Raw genomic sequence first — 24270 nt, 5'->3', positions numbered from 1 at the left:
TTCTATCCCTTTATTTTCCCTAATTTGTTAATTATTCCTCATTTTTGTTTTTTTTTTTAATATCAGGCAAGTAATTTACCAGTGAAAGAAGTAATGGATACATGGACCAAACAGATGGGTTATCCTGTACTTAATGTGAAAGATATGAGGAACATCACGCAGAAACGTTTTCTGTTGGACTCAAAAGCGAATTCTTCTGAGCCACATTCAGCTCTTGGGTAAGGATCTAAAATGCATTTGAAGAAAAAAGCAGAAATTTGATGGAAATACTGGCCACTTGCTTAGATCTTAGTCTCCAGTACGTGATTGATAGATGATAATATTAAAGCACAATGTCTTTAGGGAATCAAAAGCATTCAAACATAGGTCCATGGTCTCCAGGTTCAAGATGGTGGACTGAACACATGCCTCCAAGTCCTGTTCTTCCCAGGAATCACCGAATAAAGAAGTGCTAAAAGAAATAAACTCATAAGAGAAAGAAAGAGGAGGGGCTATATAGATTCTAGAAGGAAAGCCAGAAGGAGAAATATTGATAGAAAACAAACAAACTGAAGAAGATGAAGCCAGATAAAAAGGGACTTGCTGTAGAGGTGGAAACATCTTCCCTATCCCTAGACAGGCTCTGGGTTGACTGTCAGCATGAAGAGTGAAGCACAGGAGTGAGAAGTGAGGCTGAAAATAGGACAATTAATTTGAAGTCGAGACTCAGGACAATTGTGCCAGTCAGACACACCCCCACTCCACTTTCCCGTCATCTACTAACAACCTTTCCTCTGTTTGGAGCTCTTAGAAGTCTGCCAAAAGTCTGGCAATGACCCAAGGCAAAAATCCAAAGACTCTACCCCCTCCCCCACCTCCCCCACCCCCCACCCCCCCCCCCCGCAAATAAATGGACTAAAACAGTGGAGGAGAACTAAAGATTTCCACTTGGTTAGGATGCCCAGAATACAGCTTTCCTTCTCATGGCATTTGTAGGATGGGTGGGCTGGAACTGTCAGCTCCCTGCATACATGCTCAGAGCTCCCAGTCGGACTTCTGTCCAGAGGAAAAGGCTGTTTCAAAAATATACCTTCCCCCTCAAAAGCAGAGGGGTTGCATACAGGACACCAAGAATAATTAATTTAGTCCTTCTTCCTGAAATATGAATGGGCAATTAAGATCACAAGACACATAAAAAAATCTAAAAGCATAAAAGGTTGAACAAACAAAAACCTGTCACTGTAAGAACAAAATTGAGGAAATAGAAAATAAGTTTATGAAATACATTCAGAGATCAAAGAAGCTATTAACACTCATTAGCTCAGAGCAGAGGTCTTTGAAAAAACAAACTTGGAATATAGAATTGCTCTGAAAGATTAAATTTGTGGTTGTCAAAGAATTAATAGACCAAGTGGCAAGAAATTTGGGGAATTCTCTATAGTTATAGGGCAAACGCAGAGAACTGACAAATATGAAAGAGAAGACAAATATTGAATGTCCAGCACCCAACTAACAGACGTCTCTCAAAAAAGGAAACAGAGAAACTTGAGGGACAAATAATAAAGGACACAAGTATTCTGATTACAAAGCCCCATTGAGGTCACAGTACAAAAAGGAAAAAAAAAAAAAAAACCTAGCTACATTCTCATGAAATTCCAGAAAACAAGGATACATGAGTTAGAGTGACATCAGACCTGTCCACAGCAACCTTGAATGCAAGAAGAAAATGGAACAGTCATCTAAAATGGTTGCAGCAAAAAATATCTTCAACTTCTAATTCTCTTCCCAAACTAAACCAAATGCAAATGAACAGCAAAGACATTTTCAGACATGCAACTCCGGAAAATGCTTTCTACACAGCACTTTTTAGAAAGTTACTAAGGCTACGTACATCCCAGGGGAGGAAGAAGAGAAAAAATACGAAAAATCAGAAAGAGAAGAAACACATCCAGGAAACATTGTATCCAACAGAGGAAAGTCATGAAAGGAAATGCTGGCCAATAGCGACCCAGGGGGCTCGCAGTGCCATGCATAAGAGCAGGACGCTGGGTTCAGGTAGGTGATTGCCATGAGAAAGCAAGTATGGTTGAGAAAACGGTGAGATTATGAGTTTGTGAATGCCCATCAGTTGGGCAACTGTAAAGAAGAAAACTAGAGAAACCAAATCAAGGCTGTATGTAAAAATTGTGATCCAAGAATGTAAACCAGTAGAATAATTTTATGCCACTGACAATCCATACAATAAAAAGGAGTCCTTTTGACTCTTATGTCAGGCTGTTAGGGTAAATTTTTATTTAAGTGACTCAGGGGGCCAAGATATCAGCCCATAGAGAAAGAAATGTAACTCCAACCCACCTCTTGGACAACCATACGTATACAACAGTATAATTTCATAAATGTTACTTGTTGGCTTTTAACTTTCATAATCAACAATGAACAACATGTAAAACTTGTGTTACAGTGGCAGAATAGATTGTAAATATAAACAGTCTTAACATTGTAACAAGAAAAAAAAAAGGCTGGCAGAGAAAATGAGGTGGAAGAGGAAGGAAAGGTGGCAGAAAGTGTCAGGATAGTAATTCAGTGGTGGGCTGGTGCTGACTCGAATCCCAACTCAGCACCATTATGCTGGTAGCTTAAAATCCATCACTGAATTAATGGAAACTAGCAAATACTGCATTCTGCTCCCCGGGTCCCCCAAGAGCCAGTTGTTTGTTTACCAGAACTCCATAGGATATCCTACAGTTTCTCCTCATTGTAAAGTAGGAGATTTTGCTCCTATTTTACAGTTGGGAGAGAGTAGCAACACTGAAATTTATGAAACAGGAAATGGCAACATGATTCTACTACTGTAAAGGAACAATTATAACCTAGAGAAAGTCTAATAATTTTACTTCCCTAAATTTTGACTGTTAAAGGGCAAATGGAAGAGAAAGCAGTATAAGTAAACTAAATCACCCTCTCGCATGGATGAGTTAATAAATACTATCTGAAAAAAAACTTTAAAAGCTAGAGTTATAGAATTAGACGTCAGAAGAATAAAATCCAGAAGCATTTTAAATTTGTTTTAAGTTTTATTTATTTGTTTGAGAGAGAGAAAAAGAGAGGGAGAACGTGAGCAGAGGAGGGGCAGAGAGAGAGGGAGAGAGAATCCCAAGCAGGCCCTGCATTGTCGGTGCAGAGCCTGATGCGGAGCTCAAACCCATGAACCATGAGATTATGACCTGAGCCACATCAAGAGCTGGACGCTCAACTGACTGAGCCACCCAGGCACCCCAGAAGCATTTTTTTTTACGTTCTTTTTTGAACATTTATTTATTTTTGAGACAGAGAGAGACAGAGCATGAACGGGGGAGGGTCAGAGAGAGGGAGACACAGAATCGGAAACAGGCTCCAGGCTCTGAGCTGTCAGCCCAGAGCCTGATGCGGGGCTCGAACTCACGGACCGCGAGATCGTGACCTGAGCTGAAGTCGGACTCTCAACCCGCTGAGCCCCCCAGGCGCCCCCAGAAGCATTTTTAGAAGGGGATGTTTCCAAGAGGGGCTGGGCTGTGGGAAGGGTGGAAAAGGAGACTGGCTTCCAATAGCAGTTCTTCCGGTTTTTGCTAAGAATGTTTGTTATTTACAAACTGCACAAATGAAGTTCTCCTGAATATTTAAACAGCAATTATAAACTCAATCAAATTCTCTTGCATATATCATTTATAAGTAACTTATGAACATCACTACTTAAAATTTTATTAAATCTCATTTATAATTTCAAAATACAAACAGCTAAAGACACGGATTTATAAATCAAATTTTAAAAACATACCTATATGTTTTTTTATGAATGTAATGAAAATTCATACTGTATACCAAATTTATTGGGCATTTTCAACATATTGAGAATCAAACCTTTAACTTTACAAACTCAGAGTTTTCAAGACGTTTAAACATGACTACTGAGTTAAGGTATCCTAAGAATTTCAGTTAAAATTATAAATACAATATGTTATTTCTCTTCACTTTACCAGACTTTTAGAAATTGGCAAGGGTGAAATTGGAATGATTCTACAAATATTGTACAAGCTGACAAAATGTGCAAACAGCCAAATATTTCACACTTACCACACTTATATGAATATAGCTTGTATAAAAAAAATCTTAATATTATGTCCATTTCTGTATACTTGGTTGTTTTTGTATACATTTCTGGGATGCCAATCTCTCCCAACAGAAGAGAGTGGAATCAGGATCTCAGGAGCTCTGGTATGGGGCTGGCCACAAAAACCTGGATTTACCACTTTGGGGATATCATCTCAGCCCCCCATTACCCAGAAAAGCCTGCTCCTAGACAGCATCCTGATAAATGGGAACAACACTGTGTAGCACTAGTTCCCTGGAAATCATTCCAATGTCACCCTTGCCAGTTTTTCCCCCAATATCATTGACAAACAATTGACAGATGTCATATATCAGTTTAAGATGTACAACATGATGGCTTGATTTATGTGTATTGTGAAACGATTACCACAACAGGTTCATCGCCCATGCCAATTTTTATTGTCCCATCTTTCAACTTCTGAATACTTGGTTTGGGTAGAGAGACTTTTGCACCCACGGTCACTTTCAGCTGGTCTCTAATCTTCAGTGCCCAATTTCCACCGAAAAGGCCCTTTGCCCTCTTTATCTCCTCTTTAATAGTCTCATTGATCTTATACACAAAAAGTTACTTATATGTAAATCATCACAAGAGCAATTATTCAGTAGCAATTAAGATAACATGAGGAAGGAGAATTATAGGGTGTGACAAAGGTGTCCCAGAATAACTATAAGCTGGTTCTTTTACAGTTACTGTTTTATGTTCTAATAAATTATACTGGCCACATTTAATACTGCTAGAGACTATTTAGATATGAAAACTTAAAAAAATATTTCTCTCTTGTGAAACAAGCTTCCATTGGGGAGTAACTACTGTCTCCTGTCATGTGTATCCATGGATAGACTGAGCCTGAATTAATGGGTCAGGAGGTATGCTTGAATAGGTAAGGGCACAGAAGACTTTCTTGAAGAAGTGATATTTAAGCTAAGTAAATTGATATGAGGGGATGACCATGGGGGATGTTCAGAAGAGAAACTACAACACGTAGGAAGGCCCTGGGCCGGGGAGGGGGCGGGGGCGGGGAGTAGCATTACACATATAATATGCAATGCTTACTAAGTATTTACTAAGTAGCTGGCACTACTTTTTTTTTTCTTTATTTATTTTTTTCATGCTTAACATTTTTATTTTTTTTTATATGAAATTTATTGTCAAATTGGTTTCCATACAACACCCAGTGCTCATCCCAAAAGGTGCCCTGTTCAATACCCATCACCCACCCTCTCCTCCCTCCCACCCCCCATCAACCCTCAGTTTGTTCTCAGTTTCTAACAGTCTCTTATGCTTTGGCTCTCTCCCACTCTAACCTCTTTTTTTTTTTTTTTCCTTCCCCTCCCCCATGGGTTCCTGTTAAGTTTCTCAGGATCCACATAAGAGTGAAACCATATGGTATCTGTCTTTCTCTGTATGGCTTATTTCACTTAGCATCACACTCTCCAGTTCCATCCACGTTGCTACAAAAGGCCATATTTCATTTTTTCTCATCGCCACGTAGTATTCCATTGTGTATATAAACCACAATTTGTTTATCCATTCATCAGTTGATGGACATTTAGGCTCTTTCCATAATTTGGCTATTGTTGAGAGTGCTGCTATGAACATTGGGGTACAAGTGCCCCTATGCATCAGTAGTCCTGTATCCCTTGGGTAAATTCCTAGCAGTGCTATTGCTGGGTCATAGGGTAGGTCTATTTTTAATTTTCTGAGGAACCTCCACACTGCTTTCCAGAGCGGCTGCACCAATTTGCATTCCCACCAACAGTGCAAGAGGGTTCCCGTTTCTCCACATCCTCTCCAGCATCTATAGTCTCCTGATTTGTTCATTTTGGCCACTCTGACTGGCGTGAGGTGGTACCTGAGTGTGGTTTTGATTTGTATTTCCCTGATAAGGAGCGACGCTGAACATCTTTTCATGTGCCTGTTGGCCATCCGGATGTCTTCTTTAGAGAAGTGTCTATTCATGTTTTCTGCCCATTTCTTCACTGGGTTATTTGTTTTTCGTGTGTGGAGTTTGGTGAGCTCTTTATAGATTTTGGATACTAGCCCTTTGTCCGATATGTCGTTTTCAAATATCTTTTCCCATTCCGTTGGTTGCCTTTTACTTTTGTTGGTTGTTTCCTTTGCTGTGCAGAAGCTTTTTATCTTCATAAGGTCCCAGTAATTCACTTTTGCTTTTAATTCCCTTGCCTTTGGGGATGTGTCGAGTAAGAGATTGCTACGGCTGAGGTCAGAGAGGTCTTTTCCTGCTTTCTCCTCTAGGGTTTTGATGGTTTCCTGTCTCACATTCAGGTCCTTTATCCATTTTGAGTTTATTTTTGTGAATGGTGTGAGAAAGTGGTCTAGTTTCAACCTTCTGCATGTTGCTGTCCAGTTCTCCCAGCACCATTTGTTAAAGAGACTGTCTTTTTTCCATTGGATGTTCTTTCCTGCTTTGTCAAAGATGAGTTGGCCATACGTTTGTGGGCCTAGTTCTGGGGTTTCTATCCTATTCCATTGGTCTAGGTGTCTGTTTTTGTGCCAATACCATGCTGTCTTGATGATGACAGCTTTGTAGTAGAGGCTAAAGTCTGGGATTGTGATGCCTCCTGCTTTGGTCTTCTTCTTCAAAATTACTTTGGCTATTCGGGGCCTTTTGTGGTTCCATATGAATTTTAGGATTGCTTGTTCTAGTTTCGAGAAGAATGCTGGTGCAATTTTGATTGGGATTGCATTGAATGTGTAGATAGCTTTGGGTAGTATTGACATTTTGACAATATTTATTCTTTCAATCCATGAGCAGGGAATGTCTTTCCATTTCTTTAAATCTTCTTCAATTTCCTTCATAAGCTTTCTATAGTTTTCAGCATACAGATCCTTTACATCTTTGGTTAGATTTATTCCTAGGTATTTTATGCTTCTTGGTGCAATTGTGAATGGGATCAGTTTCTTTATTTGTCTTTCTGTTGCTTCATTGTTAGTGTATAAGAATGCAACTGATTTCTGTACATTGATTTTGTATCCTGCAACTTTGCTGAATTCATGTATCAGTTCTAGCAGACTTTTGGTGGAGTCTATCGGATTTTCCATGTATAATATCATGTCATCTGCAAAAAGCGAAAGCTTGACTTCATCTTTGCCAATTTTGATGCCTTTGATTTCCTTTTGTTGTCTGATTGCTGATGCTAGAACTTCCAGCACTATGTTAAACAACAGCGGTGAGAGTGGGCATCCCTGTCGTGTTCCTGATCTCAGGGAAAAAACTCTCAGTTTTTCCCCGTTGAGGATGATGTTAGCTGTGGGCTTTTCATAAATGGCTTTTATGATCTTTAAGTATGTTCCTTCTATCCCGACTTTCTCAAGGGTTTTTATTAAGAAAGGGTGCTGGATTTTGTCAAAGGCCTTTTCTGCATCGATTGACAGGATCATATGGTTCTTCTCTTTTTTGTTGTTAATGTGATGTATCACGTTGATTGATTTGCGAATGTTGAACCAGCCCTGCATCCCAGGAATGAATCCCACTTGATCATGGTGAATAATTCTTTTTATATGCCGTTGAATTCTATTTGCTAGTATCTTATTGAGAATTTTTCCATCCATATTCATCAGGGATATTGGCCTGTAGTTCTCTTTTTTTACTGGGTCTCTGTCTGGTTTAGGAATCAAAGTAATACTGGCTTCATAGAATGAGTCTGGAAGTTTTCCTTCCCTTTCTATTTCTTGGAATAGCTTGAGAAGGATAGGTATTATCTCTGCTTTAAACGTCTGGTAGAACTCCCCTGGGAAGCCATCTGGTCCTGGAGTCTTATTTGTTGGGAGATTTTTGATAACCGATTCAATTTCTTCGCTGGTTATGGGTCTGTTCAAGCTTTCTATTTCCTCCTGATTGAGTTTTGGAAGAGTGTGGGTGTTCAGGAATTTGTCCATTTCTTCCAGGTTGTCCAATTTGTTGGCATATAATTTTTCATAGTATTCCCTGATAATTGTTTGTATCTCTGAGGGATTGGTTGTAATAATTCCATTTTCATTCATGATTTTATCTATTTGGGTCATCTCCCTTTTCTTTTTGACAAGCCTGGCTAGAGGTTTGTCAATTTTGTTTATTTTTTCAAAAAACCAACTCTTGGTTTCCTTGATCTGCTCTACAGTTTTTTTAGATTCTATATTGTTTATTTCTGCTCTGATCTCTATTATTTCTCTTCTTCTGCTGGGTTTAGGCTGCCTTTGCTGTTCTGTTTCTATTTCCTTTAGGTGTGCTGTTAGATTTTGTATTTGGGATTTTTCTTATTTCTTGAGATAGGCCTGGATTGCAATGTATTTTCCTCTCAGGACTGCCTTCGCTGCGTCCCAAAGCGTTTGGATTGTTGTATTTTCATTTTCGTTTGTTTCCATATATTTTTTAATTTCTTCTCTAATTGCCTGGTTGACCCACTCATTGGTTAGTAGGGTGTTCTTTAACCTCCATGTTTTTGGAGGTTTTCCAGACTTTTTCCTGTGGTTGATTTCAAGCTTCATAGCATTGTGGTCTGAAAGTATGCATGGTATGATTTCAATTCTTGTAAACTTATGAAGGGCTGTTTTGTGACCCAGTATATGATCTACCTTGGAGAATGGTCCATGTGCACTCGAGAAGAAAGTATATTCTGTTGCTTTGGGATGCAGAGTTCTAAATATATCTGTCAAGTCCATCTGATCCAATGTCTCATTCAGGGCCCTTGTTTCTTTATTGACCATGTGTCTAGATGATCTATCCATTTCTGTAAGTGGGGTGTTAAAGTCCCCTGCAATTACCACATTCTTCTCAATAAGGTTGCTTATGTTTATGAGTAATTGTTTTATATATTTGGGGGCTCCGGTATTCGGCGCATAGACATTTATAATTGTTAGCTCTTCCTGATGGATAGACCCTGTAACTATTATATAATGTCCTTCATCTCTTGTTACAGCCTTTAATTTAAAGTCTAGTTTGTCTGATAGAAGTATGGCTACTCCAGCTTTCTTTTGGCTTCCAGTAGCATGATAAATAGTTCTCCATCCCCTCACTCTCAATCTAAAGGTGTCCTCAGGTCTAAAATGAGTCTCTTGTAGACAGCAAATAGATGGGTCTTGTTTTTTTATCCATTCTGATACCCTATGTCTTTTGGTTGGCGCATTTAATCCATTTACATTCAGTGTTATTATAGAAAGATACGGGTTTAGAGTCATTGTGATGTCTATATGTTTTATGCTTGTAGTGATGTCTCTGGTACTTTGTCTCACAGGATCCCCCTTAGGATCTCTTGTAGGACTGGTTTAGTGGTGACAAATTCCTTCCGTTTTTGTTTGTTTGGGAAGACCTTTATCTCTCCTTCTATTCTAAATGACAGACTTGCTGGATAAAGGATTCTCGGCTGCATATTTTTTCTGTCTAGCACACTGAAAATCTCGTGCCAATTCTTTCTGGCCTGCCAAGTTTCAAAAGAGAGATCCGTCACGAGTCTTATAGGTCTCCCTTTATATGTGAGGGCACGTTTACCCCTTGCTGCTTTCAGAATTTTCTGTTTATCCTTGTATTTTGCCAGTTTCACTATGATATGTCGTGCAGAAGATCGATTCAAGTTACGTCTGAAGGGAGTTCTCTGTGCCTCTTGGATTTCAATGCCTTTTTCCTTCCCCAGTTCAGGGAAGTTCTCAGCTATTATTTCTTCAAGTACCCCTTCAGCACCTTTCCCTCTCTCTTCCTCCTCTGGGATACCAATTATGCGTATATTATTTCTTTTTAGTGTATCACTTAGTTCTCTAATTTTCCCCTCATACTCCTGGATTTTTTTTATCTCTCTTTTTCTCTGCTTCCTGTTTTTCCATAACTTTATCTTCTAGTTCACCTATTCTCTCCTCTGCCTCTTCAATCCGAGCCGTGGTGGTTTCCATTTTGTTATGCATTTCGTTTAAAGCGTTTTTCAGCTCCTCGTGACTGTTCCTTAGTCCCTTGATCTCTGTAGCAAGAGATTCTCTGCTGTCCTCTATACTGTTTTCAAGCCCAGGGATTAATTTTATGACTATTATTCTAAATTCACTTTCTGTTATATTATTTAAATCCTTTTTGATCAGCTTATTAGCTGTTGTTATTTCCTGGAGATTCTTCTGAGGGGAATTCTTCCGCTTGGTCATTTTGGATAGTCCCTGGCGTGGTGAGGACCTGCAGGGCACTTCCCCTGTGCTGTGGTGTATAACTGGAGTTGGTGGGCGGGGCCGCAGTCCGACCTGATGTCTGCCCCCAGCCCACCGCTGGGGCCACAGTCAGACTGGCGTGTGCCTTCTCTTCCCCTCTCCTAGGGGCGGGATTCACTGTGGGGTGGCGTGGCCCGTCTGGGCTACTTGCACACTGCCAGGCTTGTGATGCTGGGGATCTGGCGTATTAGCTGGGGTGGGTAGGCAAGGTGCACGGGGGGCAGGAGGGGCAGGCTTAGCTCGCTTCTCCTTAGGTGATCCACTTCAGGAGGGGCCCTGTGGCAGCGGGAGGGAGTCAGACCCGCTGCCGGAGGGTTGGCTCCGCAGAAGCACAGAGTTGGGTGTGTGCGTGGAGCGAGCAAGTTCCCTGGCAGGAACTGGTTCCCTTTGGGATTTTGGCTGGGGGATGGGCGGGGGAGATGGCGCTGGCGAGCGCCTTTGTTCCCCACCAAACTGAGCTCTGTCGTCCGGGGGCTCAGCAGCTCTCCCTCCCTTTGTCCTCCAGCCTTCCCGCTTTCCGAGCAGAGCTGTTACCTTATGACCTCCCAGACGCTAGGTCGCGCTTGCTGTCGGAACACAGTCCATCAGGCCCCTCCGCTTTTGCCAGCCAGACTCGGGGGGCTCTGCTTGGCCGGCGAGCCGCCCCTCCACCCCGGCTCCCTCCCGCCAGTCCGTGGAGCGCGCACCACCTCGCCGCCCTTCCTACCCTCTTCCGTGGGCCTCTCGTCTGCGCTTGGCTCCGGCGACTCCGTTCTGCTAATCCTCTGGCGGTTTTCTGGGTTATTTAGGCAGGTGTAGGTGGAATCTAAGTGATCAGCAGGACGCGCGGTGAGCCCAGCGTCCTCCTACGCCGCCATCTTCCCTCCTTCCTCGTAGCTGGCACTACCTTAAGCACTTTAGAGTATTTTATTATTATAACAGGTGGGGAAATTGACAAATGACTGAAACTTATTAGATAACCTATTCAAGGGCGCAAAGAGTATAAGTGATGGAACTCTGGTTTTAACATGGGCAGTCTGGCTCCAAGAAACTGAACAGCAGACAGGCACTGGGCACAGTGGTGAGAGAAGCAGAGGCCAGGCACGCAGACCACACTGAAGATTTTGAACAATAGTGTGCAACTTTAAGGACTTCAGAGAGAGAGAATTGGTAGGATGACCTCTACGTTTTTCAAAATTCCCCTTTGGCTGCGTTATAGAGAATAGATCAGAGCAGGGCAAGAGTGGAAGCAGGAAGGCCAGTTACTATGATAATTGTAGCAAGTGACTCACGTGGGAGATGATTCAGAAGATGGGGTCTGCATTAGCAGAGTGGGCATGGGCTGGAGGGGTGTGGCAAATGTTCCAAAGATTGGGTTGAGCTACAATTTCTCATTAAAGAGTAAACACTATGCAGGGAACTGAATTGGATGAATTTACAGGTAAAAATCCCAGTTTAGAATACTGTTCTCATCTTGTTCTACAGTGGTCTAACCAAATTTCTAGAGAACTGAAAGATCTGTAGAGACACACTTATGACACGTACTGTATATGGTGGGTAACAGAACCTATTTTCTGGCTTCCGATTCAGGGCTTTGAAAATTAAGTCACACTAATAAATAACACACTCGGGTGTTTCCAGAAATTCAAAGTGCCAAAATTCAAATTGGACTTTCTGTACAAGGCATCAGAAAATGAAGAGCACCCAGTATTATTAAACTAACTACTTTGAAAAAAAAATTAAAAAATAAAGTAACTACTTTGAAGATCTTGGCTGGCACCTGAACTGGAAGAATATCAAGAAAGCCAGTGGTGCTCACCTTGTTGAGACCCATTATCAGACTCTGCTTCTGGAAATGTCAGATAGTCAGATAGTCACAATAAATGAAATTCAGAGTGACTGGGTATCTTGCTGTATGCAAATGCAGAAAATTAATAGTTCATGCCAAAACAAAGGAAATTTGAGTTCCTAGACCAAGTGAGATCAGTCAGAGAGTGTCAGTATAAACTTCTTTATCTTTTCTTTATTTTGGAAAGGAAAGATTAGGCTAGAAAAGCTTTGTTTTCACTCTTTCCTCTTCATAATATATGAATGAATTGAAACCTAGATCTGACTTAGGTGATAATTCAGTTACAAAAATCAACATAATGACTTGTGATCATTCTGTTAACTATAAACTGTTTATTTTATAGTTACTGTTTTATATTCTAGCAAATTAGATGGGCCATATTTAATATGCTATTTAATAGCTTTTGTATATTAAAATTAAAAAAAAATTTTTTCTTTCTGGAGAAACAAACTTCCACTAGGAAAGCTTCATAGGACTTGTTCTCTTCTGACATATGTATCTACTGATTTGTTAAGCCAAAGACATACCCAACACTGTTTTTAAAACGGTGGGATTGCATTTTTTAAACTACTCCTTGGTTATGGATTTCTCTCCACACAAACACAAAAATTTATTAGCAAGTAAATGAAATGAATATTTTATCAAGTCTTCACTTTTTGAGTTATAATAAATCTTTAAATTGTATTCATCAAGATTTAGAACATGGAACTATATTAACATTCACACTTTTCTCTAGTATTTAATTTCTACCTTCAGATACTGTTTTTTATTTAGATTCACAGATGCATGATTTTTAGTGATCGCTTATTATAAAGTCAATCTACTTGATCCATTTTTGTAAATAAAAAAAGTTATATATGCATAGGAAAAACCTTATGTGCTATGCTGTTGAGAACATTTGTTAAAAATCTATAATAGCTCCTGAACAAATAGGAGAGAAAATGACATTCTATCAAAAGTGATCCTTCATGATTTTTCACTTGGTTAAAAAACTAGATCATAACATATGCCCTCATCCCCCCAGAAGGTAATTAGCTCTTTCTCCAACCCTAGTGTTCACCTTACTCTATGTTCAGATATATTCCTGTCCAGTAAAAAATGTGGTTGAATAAGCTGTACTATAAACTGAATGGCCCTCTCCCTTTTCTCACTGCTTAAATATTTCATGATGAGGGAATTTTTATGAGAAACTTTATAATCTTTATAAACTTACACACATGTGTGAGTTATTGTTTTAACACTACGGCCTCAAGCATCAGGCAAGCTTACATGTCTCTGGCAGTCCACTCAGCGTTAAACAGGGGGAAGATGGGAGTAGGTGTGTTATTTGGGGGCAAAGTCAGTTTCTTTAGTGAAAATTAGATTGGCCATATTTAATACTACCAGATCTTGTTAGATACAAAAAAGTAAATTGTACCTTTCAAAATGAAATCTGATCCTCCTAAATTTTAGATGTCCTGTAGGAGACTCCCATCATTCCGTTTATGTAATTTTCATTTCTTGACATTTTGTACTCAAATCTATTATTTTACTCAGATTGCATTAGATCCTGTAGGTGATTCTAAACCTGTAAAATCATAAAGCCTCAACCCTCAATCCTTTTAGTCTTATGATTCTCTTACAGACTTCAGAGCAACGTTTGTACATAACTTAGTAGTGTATTTTATGCCCACTTTTGGGCACAGTGTCATCTCAGAGACCATGTTTTATAGGAGGTAGTCAAAATGTGAAGTCTTGACTGTGCACGCAGGGCATCCAGACACTTGCGCACTCTGTTCTTTCAGTCAGGTCGGCAATGGGGAAAGGGAGGGAAAGAAATGTTCGTTTATGTGGCAACACCAAAGCAGAAGAGTGGTGGAAGGGCGAAACATGTAGGTAGAGTGTGATTTTTACCAAATGCTTCTTTGTCTATCTGTTGAGAAGCTACAAGGGATCACTTTTAGGTTGACTTCCCTAAAAGCAGATGCTGAGGTGATGATTCAAGTGAAAGCGACTCCTCAGGAAGTGTTTCTAGGAAAGACTGGGAAAGGAGTGGGCAGTGAGAGGTCTAGCAGCAAAAGTGAAATATCAAGCAGGTGCTGTAGAGGATAGCTACCCTATGGGGAAGTTGTGGAGATCCTGTTATAGAGGGGTCCTGACAGATGGGGCAAAGAAGATTCTCCTGCCATCCGTCATTGGCGAAGGGCTGCATCCCCAAATGTAAATTTAAAAGACCTTCTGGCAGCTAGAGGGCAGTTCTCTGACAGACAGCCCCAGGTGCTTGGCTGTTGGCTAGGAGAGCACGTTGGAATCTAGGGTGTACAAAAATGACAAAGGGATTCAAGGGGACAATCTTTGCTACACGACCCAAGAAACAATTTATGCGTGGGTTCTATGGAACTTCTAACCCAAAACATTCCACAGCCATAAAATCCTCAAAAAAGCTAGTGACAACTCAATCCCATAAAACATTTCAACAGTTATAAAACAAAGGATTACTTCTTTCATGGAGATGGCAAAATGTGTTCTCCCTGAATTACATAAATTTTATTATAAATTGAAAAGAAGTATCATTCCCCATTCTCTGTTAGAGACTTGAATGATCACAGATGTAGAAAAACAAGGTGAACTTTGAGTTGGTAACCAAATCCAAACACATTCATCTTCTTTCTAGATCTGTTGTATTTTCTGATTGATGGTACGTGATATGAGAACAATCAAAAAACTTTAAGACCTCTTTTATGAGATTTCAATAATAAAATGTTATGTATAGGGGCGCCTGGGTGGCTCAGTTGGTTAAGTGACCGACTTCGGTTCAGGTCATGGTCTCACGGTTTGTGGGTTTGAGCCCCGCATCAGGCTCTGTGCTGACCGCTTCCTCAGAGCCTGGAGGCTGCTTCAGATTCTGTGTCTCCTTCTCTCTCTGGCCTTCCCCTGCTTGTGCTCTGCCTCACTTTGTCTCTCAAAAATAAATTTAAAAAAAATTTTTTAAATAAAATAAAACGTTAAGTATATATGGAACCAAAGGACAAAAATAACCTCTTCACCCTGCTCCACAAGAAAATATTAACTAAAGAGAACACCAAGAAACCCTGAAACATGTTTGATAATTTTTCCTTTGCAGCACACCTGATTCATATGTAAAATAGGAGATATTTGAAGAGCATGAGAATCTTTAAGGGATGATGGTGGTGCTACAATTTGAATTTCAACATAATTTCTAAAATGTGTTATTTCCTTTGTGGCATTTTAAGATTGTCTTCTGAATTTGAAAAATGCTTTGTGTTCCTTGACAGAAACAAACCATATTAGAGTATGTGTAAGTATGTGTGTGAATGGTCAATGTTATTATATAATGAGTTACATTTATGCAATATCTTTATTCCAAAGCCTCAACACATTTTATTGAAATAATCATCATGCTTAGCTAATTTGTTGATACAAAGTTCCAAATTTTAGAGATTTATAGAAATTGGAAGCAGTTATATAGCCTATCTTCATCTCTAAAGAGTGTTATATTAATTGTTTTAATTGTATCCTATACACTGGATATTCATTTATGAGGAAAATATGCTTGTCTATTGCTTTTTAATTTTTATTTGGGAAATGTTTTTATTTTTTAGTAATAAAAGTTAAATTTTCCTTTTTAAAAAACTTTAGTTACAGATGGAATATTCCAGTTAAATGGACTGAAGATAATGTATCAAGTATTACATTCTACAACAGGTCAGAAACAGGAGGTAAATTTCATCAATTGATTTATTTCTTTTTTGCATTAATATACCACATTAAACTAATGTAAGTGTAAAGAAGCAACAATAAATCTGGAGCTTATAATGTAAATTTCAGCTAAAACAGAACTCTTAATTTATCAATGAATTCAAGCTCTTATCTATAATGAGAAATTTTCCACCTTGTGATATTCTTTTTAATGATTTACCATGACTTAATAACAAATACCCATGCCCAAGGAGAAGTGTCATGCACCCAGTCATTGGATGATTAATGCATAAGTTTTCTTTCTTTCTTCCCCCCTTCCTCATTTCTTCCTTCCTTTCCTTTCTTCCTTCTTTTTCAACTTTACTATTTTTCCTTTAGAACAGAGAAGTAAGTCATGGAATTTCTTAAAACCAAGCCTGGTTTCTTAAAATGCTGTCATTAAATTAGACCTATCATTTTTCCAATTCAGTATAATATTAGAATTTTTAATGACTCCAAATTCTTTTCTAAGTTGTAAATTGTCACCAATAGCTCAAAGCACTATCTGTATCTATTTCCTTCCTTCCTTCCTTCCTTCCTTCCTTCCTTCCTTCCTTCCTTCCTTCCTCCCTCCCTCCCTCCCTCCCTCCCTCCCAACCATCTGTCCATCCATCCATCCATCCATCCATCCATCCATCCCCCTAAATGAATTACTTGGTATGTACCTGTGTTAAAATCCAGCTGTGGCTACTATGCTAACTTAAATCAACTGGAAATATGTTTCTATAGTCTATCCCCTGTGGTTTGTCTTTTCCTTTCTTGAAAAAATTTAGTAGTATAAAAACAAGGAGACCTTATCTCATGTTCTCTCCTTCAGATGGCTGAAAAAATAATAGGGCATCCTAGAAGATTGCTACTTTTTATACTTTTACCATTGTACTTGTTTTACCTTTCAAAATCATTTCTTTTAGAAGACAAATGATACTCTTCTTCACCCCATCCCATGCAGGTTTTGTTTCAGAAAAGCATTTGGCATGGACTCTCCCTGTGACTTCTTAGGGATAAAAGTAAATAATCTATCCTTTATTTACATATTTGCTCCTACAAAATAGTGTAAAATATTAATTATGATTTCCCCTAACAAGTAAATTTTCATCCAATTTCCAGGAGGTTGATTTTTTAAAACAACCTCATTGAGATAAAATTCACATATTATGCAATTCACCCATTTAAAGTGTTTTTTATTACATTCACAGGTATGTGTAACCACCACCACAGTCCAGTGTAGAATACTTTAGTCACCTCAAAAATAAATTCCATGCCCTTTAGCTCTCAATCCCTCTATCCTTCTATACCCCAGCCCTAAGCAACCATGGATCTACTGTCTGTATAGATTTGCCTATTTGGACATTTCCTATAATGAAATGATATACGTAGCATTTCATGGCTAGGTTTTTACATTTAGAATAATGTTTTCAAGGTTCATCCATGTCATAGCATGTATCAATACTTCATTCTTTTTTACTGATGAATTATATTCACATCGTATCGATATATGACCTCTCATTTATCTATTTATCAGTTGATGGGCATTTGGATTATTTCTACTTTTTAGCTGTTAATGCCGCTGTAAACATTTGTGTACAAATTTTTCTGTGAATGCAGTAGGTTTTTTTCACCTTTGGGGTTTTTTACTTTTATTATAAATTTGTGTGTGTGTGGGTTTAATTTTTACTATAAATTCTACCAGCTTTGTTACTGTCAAGGTAAGCACCCTTTCTGTTGCTTTTGCTATAAAACTTTCTCTTGATCATTTATACTAACAATTACTTTGATTGTTACGGTCAACATTCCTCCTGAATTCCTCTAGACTTCCCAGATCAATGCCATTTTGTCTTACTATTTTTTATATGATTATGTTTACTTGAATACTGAACTCTATCTTTTGTGATCTGCTTTTTGACCATTTTCTTACTCATAAGCATGTGTCAATGGAAAATGGAAAAGACAAAAGAGACACTTTAAAATGTACAATACCACTGATAAAGCACAAAATGAGGCTACCATTCTATTGGAAAGTTCTCAGTGAATTTGGTTTAACATATTACTACATATATTTGCCATTGGTTACCATTGTTGTTAACTGAGGGTTAGAGGAATGCTTTGGCAGCTTCTTGATTTGCTGTTAACAGGTTTAAAAGCATGAATAATTTGTCTATGCTAACAGCATTTTCATGGAATGAGGTTTCTGTAAAAGTGAATTTTCCAGATAACTAAGCTTACTCAGGTGTTTTGTAAAATAAACTTGAAGAGTTAACAATAAACATTTTTTACATGAATTATGTACTTAGTAGACAAAATATATGAATAATAAATTTAATCCTTATTAATTAATTAGTTCTTTCAAGCAAGTATTTACTGAGAGCTCACTTATGTGCCAGACACAGTGGTAGGCATGGAGATAATGCTGAGGGGGAAAAAAATCCTTACCCTCTCCGTGCTTACTGTCTGGGGAGGTGCAGACGAGGCAAATATGTGTCCTAAGTGTCTGGTGTGGCCACGGGGGCTCACTGAAGGAAGCACCAGTCCAGATTTGGGGGTTCAGGAAAGTTTACTAAAGAAAAGGACATCTAGGCTGAGAGTTAGGGGTGGTAGAAGTAGTGTTTAAATGGATGATAGGATTGACCAAGTGTAGACAAGAACTGTGCTCTGGACAGAGAATGCTAGTGGGAAAGTGAGGGCAGAAGGCTCTCCCAGCAACTGTATCCCTCTGTCTTTACATTGAACACATTTTTTTGTGTGGCTATAACTATTGATTTAGCTGTCTTTCCCCTCCCCATAGAATATTTCTTAAGGAAATAGAGCTTATTGGGTTTTGGTGTTGTGGTTGTTCTATATATTCAGCAGGTACCCAGTAATTGTTTATTGAATGAATAAGTGAAAGAATGAATGGAGAGGCTCTAATGTTTACAGGGCTTTGAAGACAAACATGTCTTTATCTGAAATTTCAGAATCATGACTGCTCCCTTAGCCAGAAGCAAACTAGACATCTCTTCCTACTTCAAAGTGCCTGCTCCATTTTTAGGCTATGCAATAAGTTCCTGTTTCCTGTTTAAGGACATCTTCAGTTCTCAACTCAGAGCACAGATGACAAACACGTCCCAAGTGCACTGAATGGACAATCAGCTCAGGTTACCAGCCCTACCACCCTCCTCTTGGTTTCTCTGATGATTCATCAGTTAGAGATTTCCCAGGCAATGTTGGGACTTCCCCCAAGGCCTTCTATTTACATTTGTGTTGCACATGATATTTTAAACATGAAAAAAATTTAACATGTAATTTATAGAGGACCTCTATCACAGACTCTTCTCAGGCTCTTCTAACCTGCCCTGCATAATCTCTCTTCTCACTGTTTATAGTATGTTTTGTGCAATCAGTTTAACCAATCCTTCCTTATTCCTACTATTATTGCTTTATATTTTAAATATCATTATTTAACATCCATATGCTCTGTCTTTTCTTTTTTAAGTAAATTATAAACTCCTTGAAGATACAATCTATACATCAAACTCCTTGATGACAGGTCAGGAAACCACCCTATTCCCAATGAGGTTCTGTGCACAACTTAAGACTTACTAAGAGTTTAGTAAGCCCTTGCTTCATGAAGGCTTGTTTGCCTTCAGACTGCTGTGCTTTTAGAGGATACGTGTGTATATTTAGTTATGTATATTTAATTATGTGTATACTTTAATTATGCCTCTATCCTTAGTACTGCCTACTATTTTGTCAGTGCACCTACATTTAGTAGTATACCCCCTTTTTTCTTTTTAATATGCTGCTTTCTAACATTTAGAAGACTTGAAGGTCATCACATGATGCCAGATAACTAATCCTACTAAAACATAATATTTTAAGATAGGTGTTTGGGGGCGCCTGGGTGGCTCAGTCGGTTGAGCGCCGACTTCGGCTCAGGTCACGATCTTGCGGTCCATGAGTTCGAGCCCCGCATCGGGCCCCTGTGCTGACGGCTCAGAGCCTGGAGCCTGTTTCAGATTCTGTGTCTCCCTCTCTCTGACCCTTCCCCGTTCATGCTCTGTCTCTCTCTGTCTCAAAAATAAATAAACGTTAAAAAAAAAAATAAGATAGGTGTTTGTAATGGCCTAAGTTTCTCCTAGGCCATAAGAGATGGTAATGACTTTGTGTTAGCTGTTTTCATAAATCTTTCAGGTCTGAGAATACATTCTGGATGGTTTAGATAGCCAAATTTTGACTACATATAAATAGAATATTACTAGAATTTTATGGTAGTTATATTTAAGTATATTTCATATCAAAATAATTATGGGTGTATATTTTTTAAAATTTAATCACAAAGAGAAAGAAGGAGAGACTTCATTCTTTCAAGCTGAGCCTCTTGGAATGTTTGAATTTTGATTCAGTCATTATGAATTCAGTTTTGCAGATTCAAAAGCTCAGTTTCATCAATTCAGCCCTGGTCAACCAAATCTTGAAAGATTTATTCACACAAAGCAAACATATAAGAATGCTAATTTGTTAATTTATACAAATAAAAATATACTGGCCAAGGTGAACCAGAATACTCATGCCAGCTAAGTAGGTATCTCTTTCCAGGAAGAAAGTTTACTTAATAAGAGTAAAGAGAGAGTTAAGGTAGATCAATTATTTTAGAGATTTCATCAAGCTGTGATAGCTTTATATATTGCATTAACCAGGGGAGTCTAATTATTGTATTTAGAGGCTATTTTGATGCAATAAAAGTTTCTTATTCATGCAACAGTACAATGGAGGTATTCCTCACCTGCCGTCTCTTCTAGGTGGCTCACTCCCAAATAATAACTTAGAAATCCTGTCTTTCTCCTTCTTATGGCTCCACCAACCCCCTGAACTTTCGACTCCTCTGCTAGGTCTTTGCATCTGACCAGAAGACAGAGGAAGATAATGGAAGGACCAAGTCTAGAAGTGCATCTATTACTTCTGCGCACAATTTGTGTCCAGATGTCAGTCCCATGTTGCTACCTAACTGCAAGGGAGGCTAATAAATATACTCTAGCTGTATACCCAGGAGGAAGAGAGGAGTGTGGTAAATCACCAATAGACCTCTGCCACATACACTGTTCTCTATAGGAGGCAATCTGTTAAAGATATGAAACACATGTACCAGCTCAACGGTGCACCTGCTTCCCTAGGCAGACTGAGACACACTGACAGATCTTTACTACCCAACTCTTCTTTGCAATGATTTTTTTCCAAGCAACAAAACCATCACCAGTGATAATCCTTCATCATGGTAGCCAGGTTGCATTTTCTAGATTCCCATTTATTATATATTACATATTAAAACTACACCTTTCTTTTTAGGGAGATTCTTTAAGCCACTTGCTGAGATTAGGAGGGACTCTATAATTGTTACTAGCACAATCATTAATATTTTCTTAAATAAGTGATTTGTTGAAAATTTTACCACAAATGTATAACCAACCAATTTTATAATAGATCATGTTAATCTTAGTTTAAGAGAGTAAAGCTTTCTTCCTTGACTCTAAATTCTGATACTGCATCCTACTAGAAATTTTTAGCTCCCCAAGTGTAAATTGTGTGTCATTAGTCAAAAATTACTACTTTTGTATTTTTCAGCAGTTTTACTATTAAGTGATGCACAAACTGTCATTTTACGCTGAGAAAGAATTTGCTTAAAAGTTCAATGCAACAGGGGCGCCTGGGTGGCTCGGTTGGTTAAGCGTCCGACTTCGGCCCAGGTCATGATCTCGCGGTCCGTGAGTTCGAGCCCCACGTCAGGCTCTGTGCTGACTGCTCAGAGCCTGGAGCCTGTTTCAGATTCTGTGTCTCCCTCTCTCTCTGCCCCTCCCCTGTTCATGCTCTGTCTCTCTCTGTCTCAAAAATAAATAAACGTTAAAAAAAAATTTAAAAAAAAGTTCAATGCAACAAAGCATTTACATCACTAAAGAAAATTGTTTCTTTCTCTACAATTATCAAACTCTCACAAGCTTGATAGTCTAGTTGTCTAAAGTTTGTTATAACTATTTATATAAAATGGTATACCTGCACATCTCAGAGATACTGTGGGTTTGGCTCTAGACTACCACAACAGAGTGAATATAGCAGTAAGGGAAGTCAAACAGATCTTTTGGTTTCCTACTACATAACATAAAAGTTACATTTACGCTATACTGTAGTCTGTTAAGTGTGCAATAGCATTATATCTAAAAAACAATGGATATACCTTAATCAAAACAATACTTTATTGCTACATTTACTAACCATTATCTGAGCTTTCAGTGAGTCATAATCACTGAGCACAGATCACCATAACAAGTACAGTAATAATGAAAAAGTTTAAAATGTTGCAAGGATTACCCAAATGTGACACAGAGACACAGGTGAGCAAGTGCTCTTGGAAAAATGATGCCAATGGACTCACTCCATGGAGGGTTGCCACAAACCTTCAATCTGTAAAAAAAAAAAAAAAAAAAAAAAAAAAAAAGGTAGTATCTGCAAAGCACAATGAAGCAAATTTCAATAAAGTGAGGTATGCCTGTATTAAAGAACTGTTACATGAGTTCTGTTACTGAAGTTATCTGGATTGAAATTAATTAGCCCCTGGATGAAATTGTGAAAAAGGAATTATCCGTCTTCTCCACCATCCAGACAAATAAAAGAAAAAGGGAATTTTCTAGAGAGAACTCCTACCTAGAAAGAATTCATGCAACACTTTTATACATAAAACTAGCAAGAAACAGAACAAGACAATTTATAAATTGAATGACAGGTTGTTATGTGGCCATTAAATTTCCATTTCACATACAGGTATTCCGTGCTTTCTCAAAGTTCATATTCTGCCATTTCATGTTAAAACAAGACCTATATTGGTATGGTAATGACTTTTTTATAAAAATGAACGTGCTCTTTGGATTTCTTTCGGTTAGCAAAAACAGGTACTAACGTAGATCCTTTGTAGAAACAAAGTGGTATTATACAGACTTTTAGAAAGTGGGAGATACTCTTCTATGTCATTTCAGCTTATGAAAGGTTTCACAGGAATGCATTACTTTCCCCCTGATAGTGGGGGATCTCTGCATAAAAAACAAAATTTCAAGGTGTTTACAATATACATTTTTTTTTAAAGTTTATTTATTTTGAAAGAGTGAGAAAGCAAGAGTGAGGGAGGGGCAGAGAAAGAGGGAGAAAGAGAGAGGGAGGATGGAGGGAGAGAGAGAATCTCCCAAGCAGGTTCCATGCTGTCAGCAGAGAGCCTGATGCGGGGCTCGAACTCATGAACTGAACCAAGAGATCATGACCTGAGCCCAAATCAAGAGTCGGTTGCTTAACAGACTGAGCCACCCAAACGCCCCCTAAATATACTTTTAAATGAAAAGGATTACAAATCCTAAAAACAGCAAAGTTCCATTATGTGTACTGTGTGCATGTTTATGCACATATATAGACAACACACATGCAGTAGAAATAAGTATTACATTAACTAGTGGTGGGTAATTTTTATATTCTTCATTATGCTTTTTTTTGTTATCTTCCAAATACATATTTGGAACTGTAAGGAACACATACAACCGTTAAAATCAGAAAAAAAAAATAATAATGGTAAGTGGAGAAAGGAAAGGAAACATATGCCCTGACTTCCATGTGCCGCGGGGAATGGCCACCAGTATTTTTAGTCCTACTTACTTCACTATGCAACTAAACAACCCAACAGTCTTTTGCTGTTGACAACTGTTCTGAAGGTAGCATGAACTTGGAAAGTCCATAACTACTGACTTCCTGGATCTCAGCTTCCTCATCTATAAAGTGAGAAAAATCACAGTAACCCGAGACAGGCTTAACTAGGTATATATAAAGCACACTAAAATACTGCAGTATTTAGATGGATTGCCAGGAACTTCTCAATGTTATTTATATTTGCCTTGCTATTTATAGAACTGTGCCATATCCCCTTTCATAATAATGAGGATGGCTACCATCTGTTGGACAAATCAGTGTGTGACCAACGCTTTACTGATGTTATCTTATTTAATCTTCACAACAGTCCTGTGAGGGATTTTTATCCCTATCTCCCTTATGGTGAACTGGGGACACAGAGAGGTCAAGTGATTTGGCCAAGATCACACAGCTAGTCAGTCACAGAGCAAGGGTTTTATCCTAGATCTGTCAGACTCGAAAGTTCATGCTCTTTCTCCTGTAACATATGTCTCTGTGCTTAGCAAGAGGCTCTCCTCCAGATCCAAACATCCAAAGTGTACGGTTGCCAAAAGATTAGCTTCCTTTCAACAACCTGTCCATGGGAGAATGACAAAGAAAGATAAATACTACGTGAGTGAGGTAAAGGTTTATAATTTGTCAAGTACCTCCTCTGAACGCTCCTAAAAAAAAGTATTGTCTTGCTGAAGAGCTTACTCATGTA

At 38.6% G+C, this 24270-nt stretch overlaps 1 protein-coding gene across 1 annotated transcript in view; it reads left to right on the top strand.

Annotated features, from left to right (window-relative positions):
• ENPEP (glutamyl aminopeptidase) overlaps window positions 1-24270 on the top strand; it is a 91073-nt gene that overhangs the window by 43498 nt on the left and 23305 nt on the right. The window contains exons 10-11 of the mRNA XM_015081861.3: window positions 67-218; window positions 15777-15856. Of these exons, the coding sequence (XP_014937347.2) occupies window positions 67-218; window positions 15777-15856 (232 nt within the window). The remainder of the gene's footprint in view (window positions 1-66; window positions 219-15776; window positions 15857-24270) is intronic.

Source organism: Acinonyx jubatus, chromosome B1 (genome assembly GCF_027475565.1).
Source record: "Acinonyx jubatus isolate Ajub_Pintada_27869175 chromosome B1, VMU_Ajub_asm_v1.0, whole genome shotgun sequence".
Taxonomy (NCBI): Eukaryota; Metazoa; Chordata; class Mammalia; order Carnivora; family Felidae; genus Acinonyx; species Acinonyx jubatus.
Note: the sequence above shows the minus strand (reverse complement) of the source record. Positions and strands in the feature narration are given on the sequence as shown.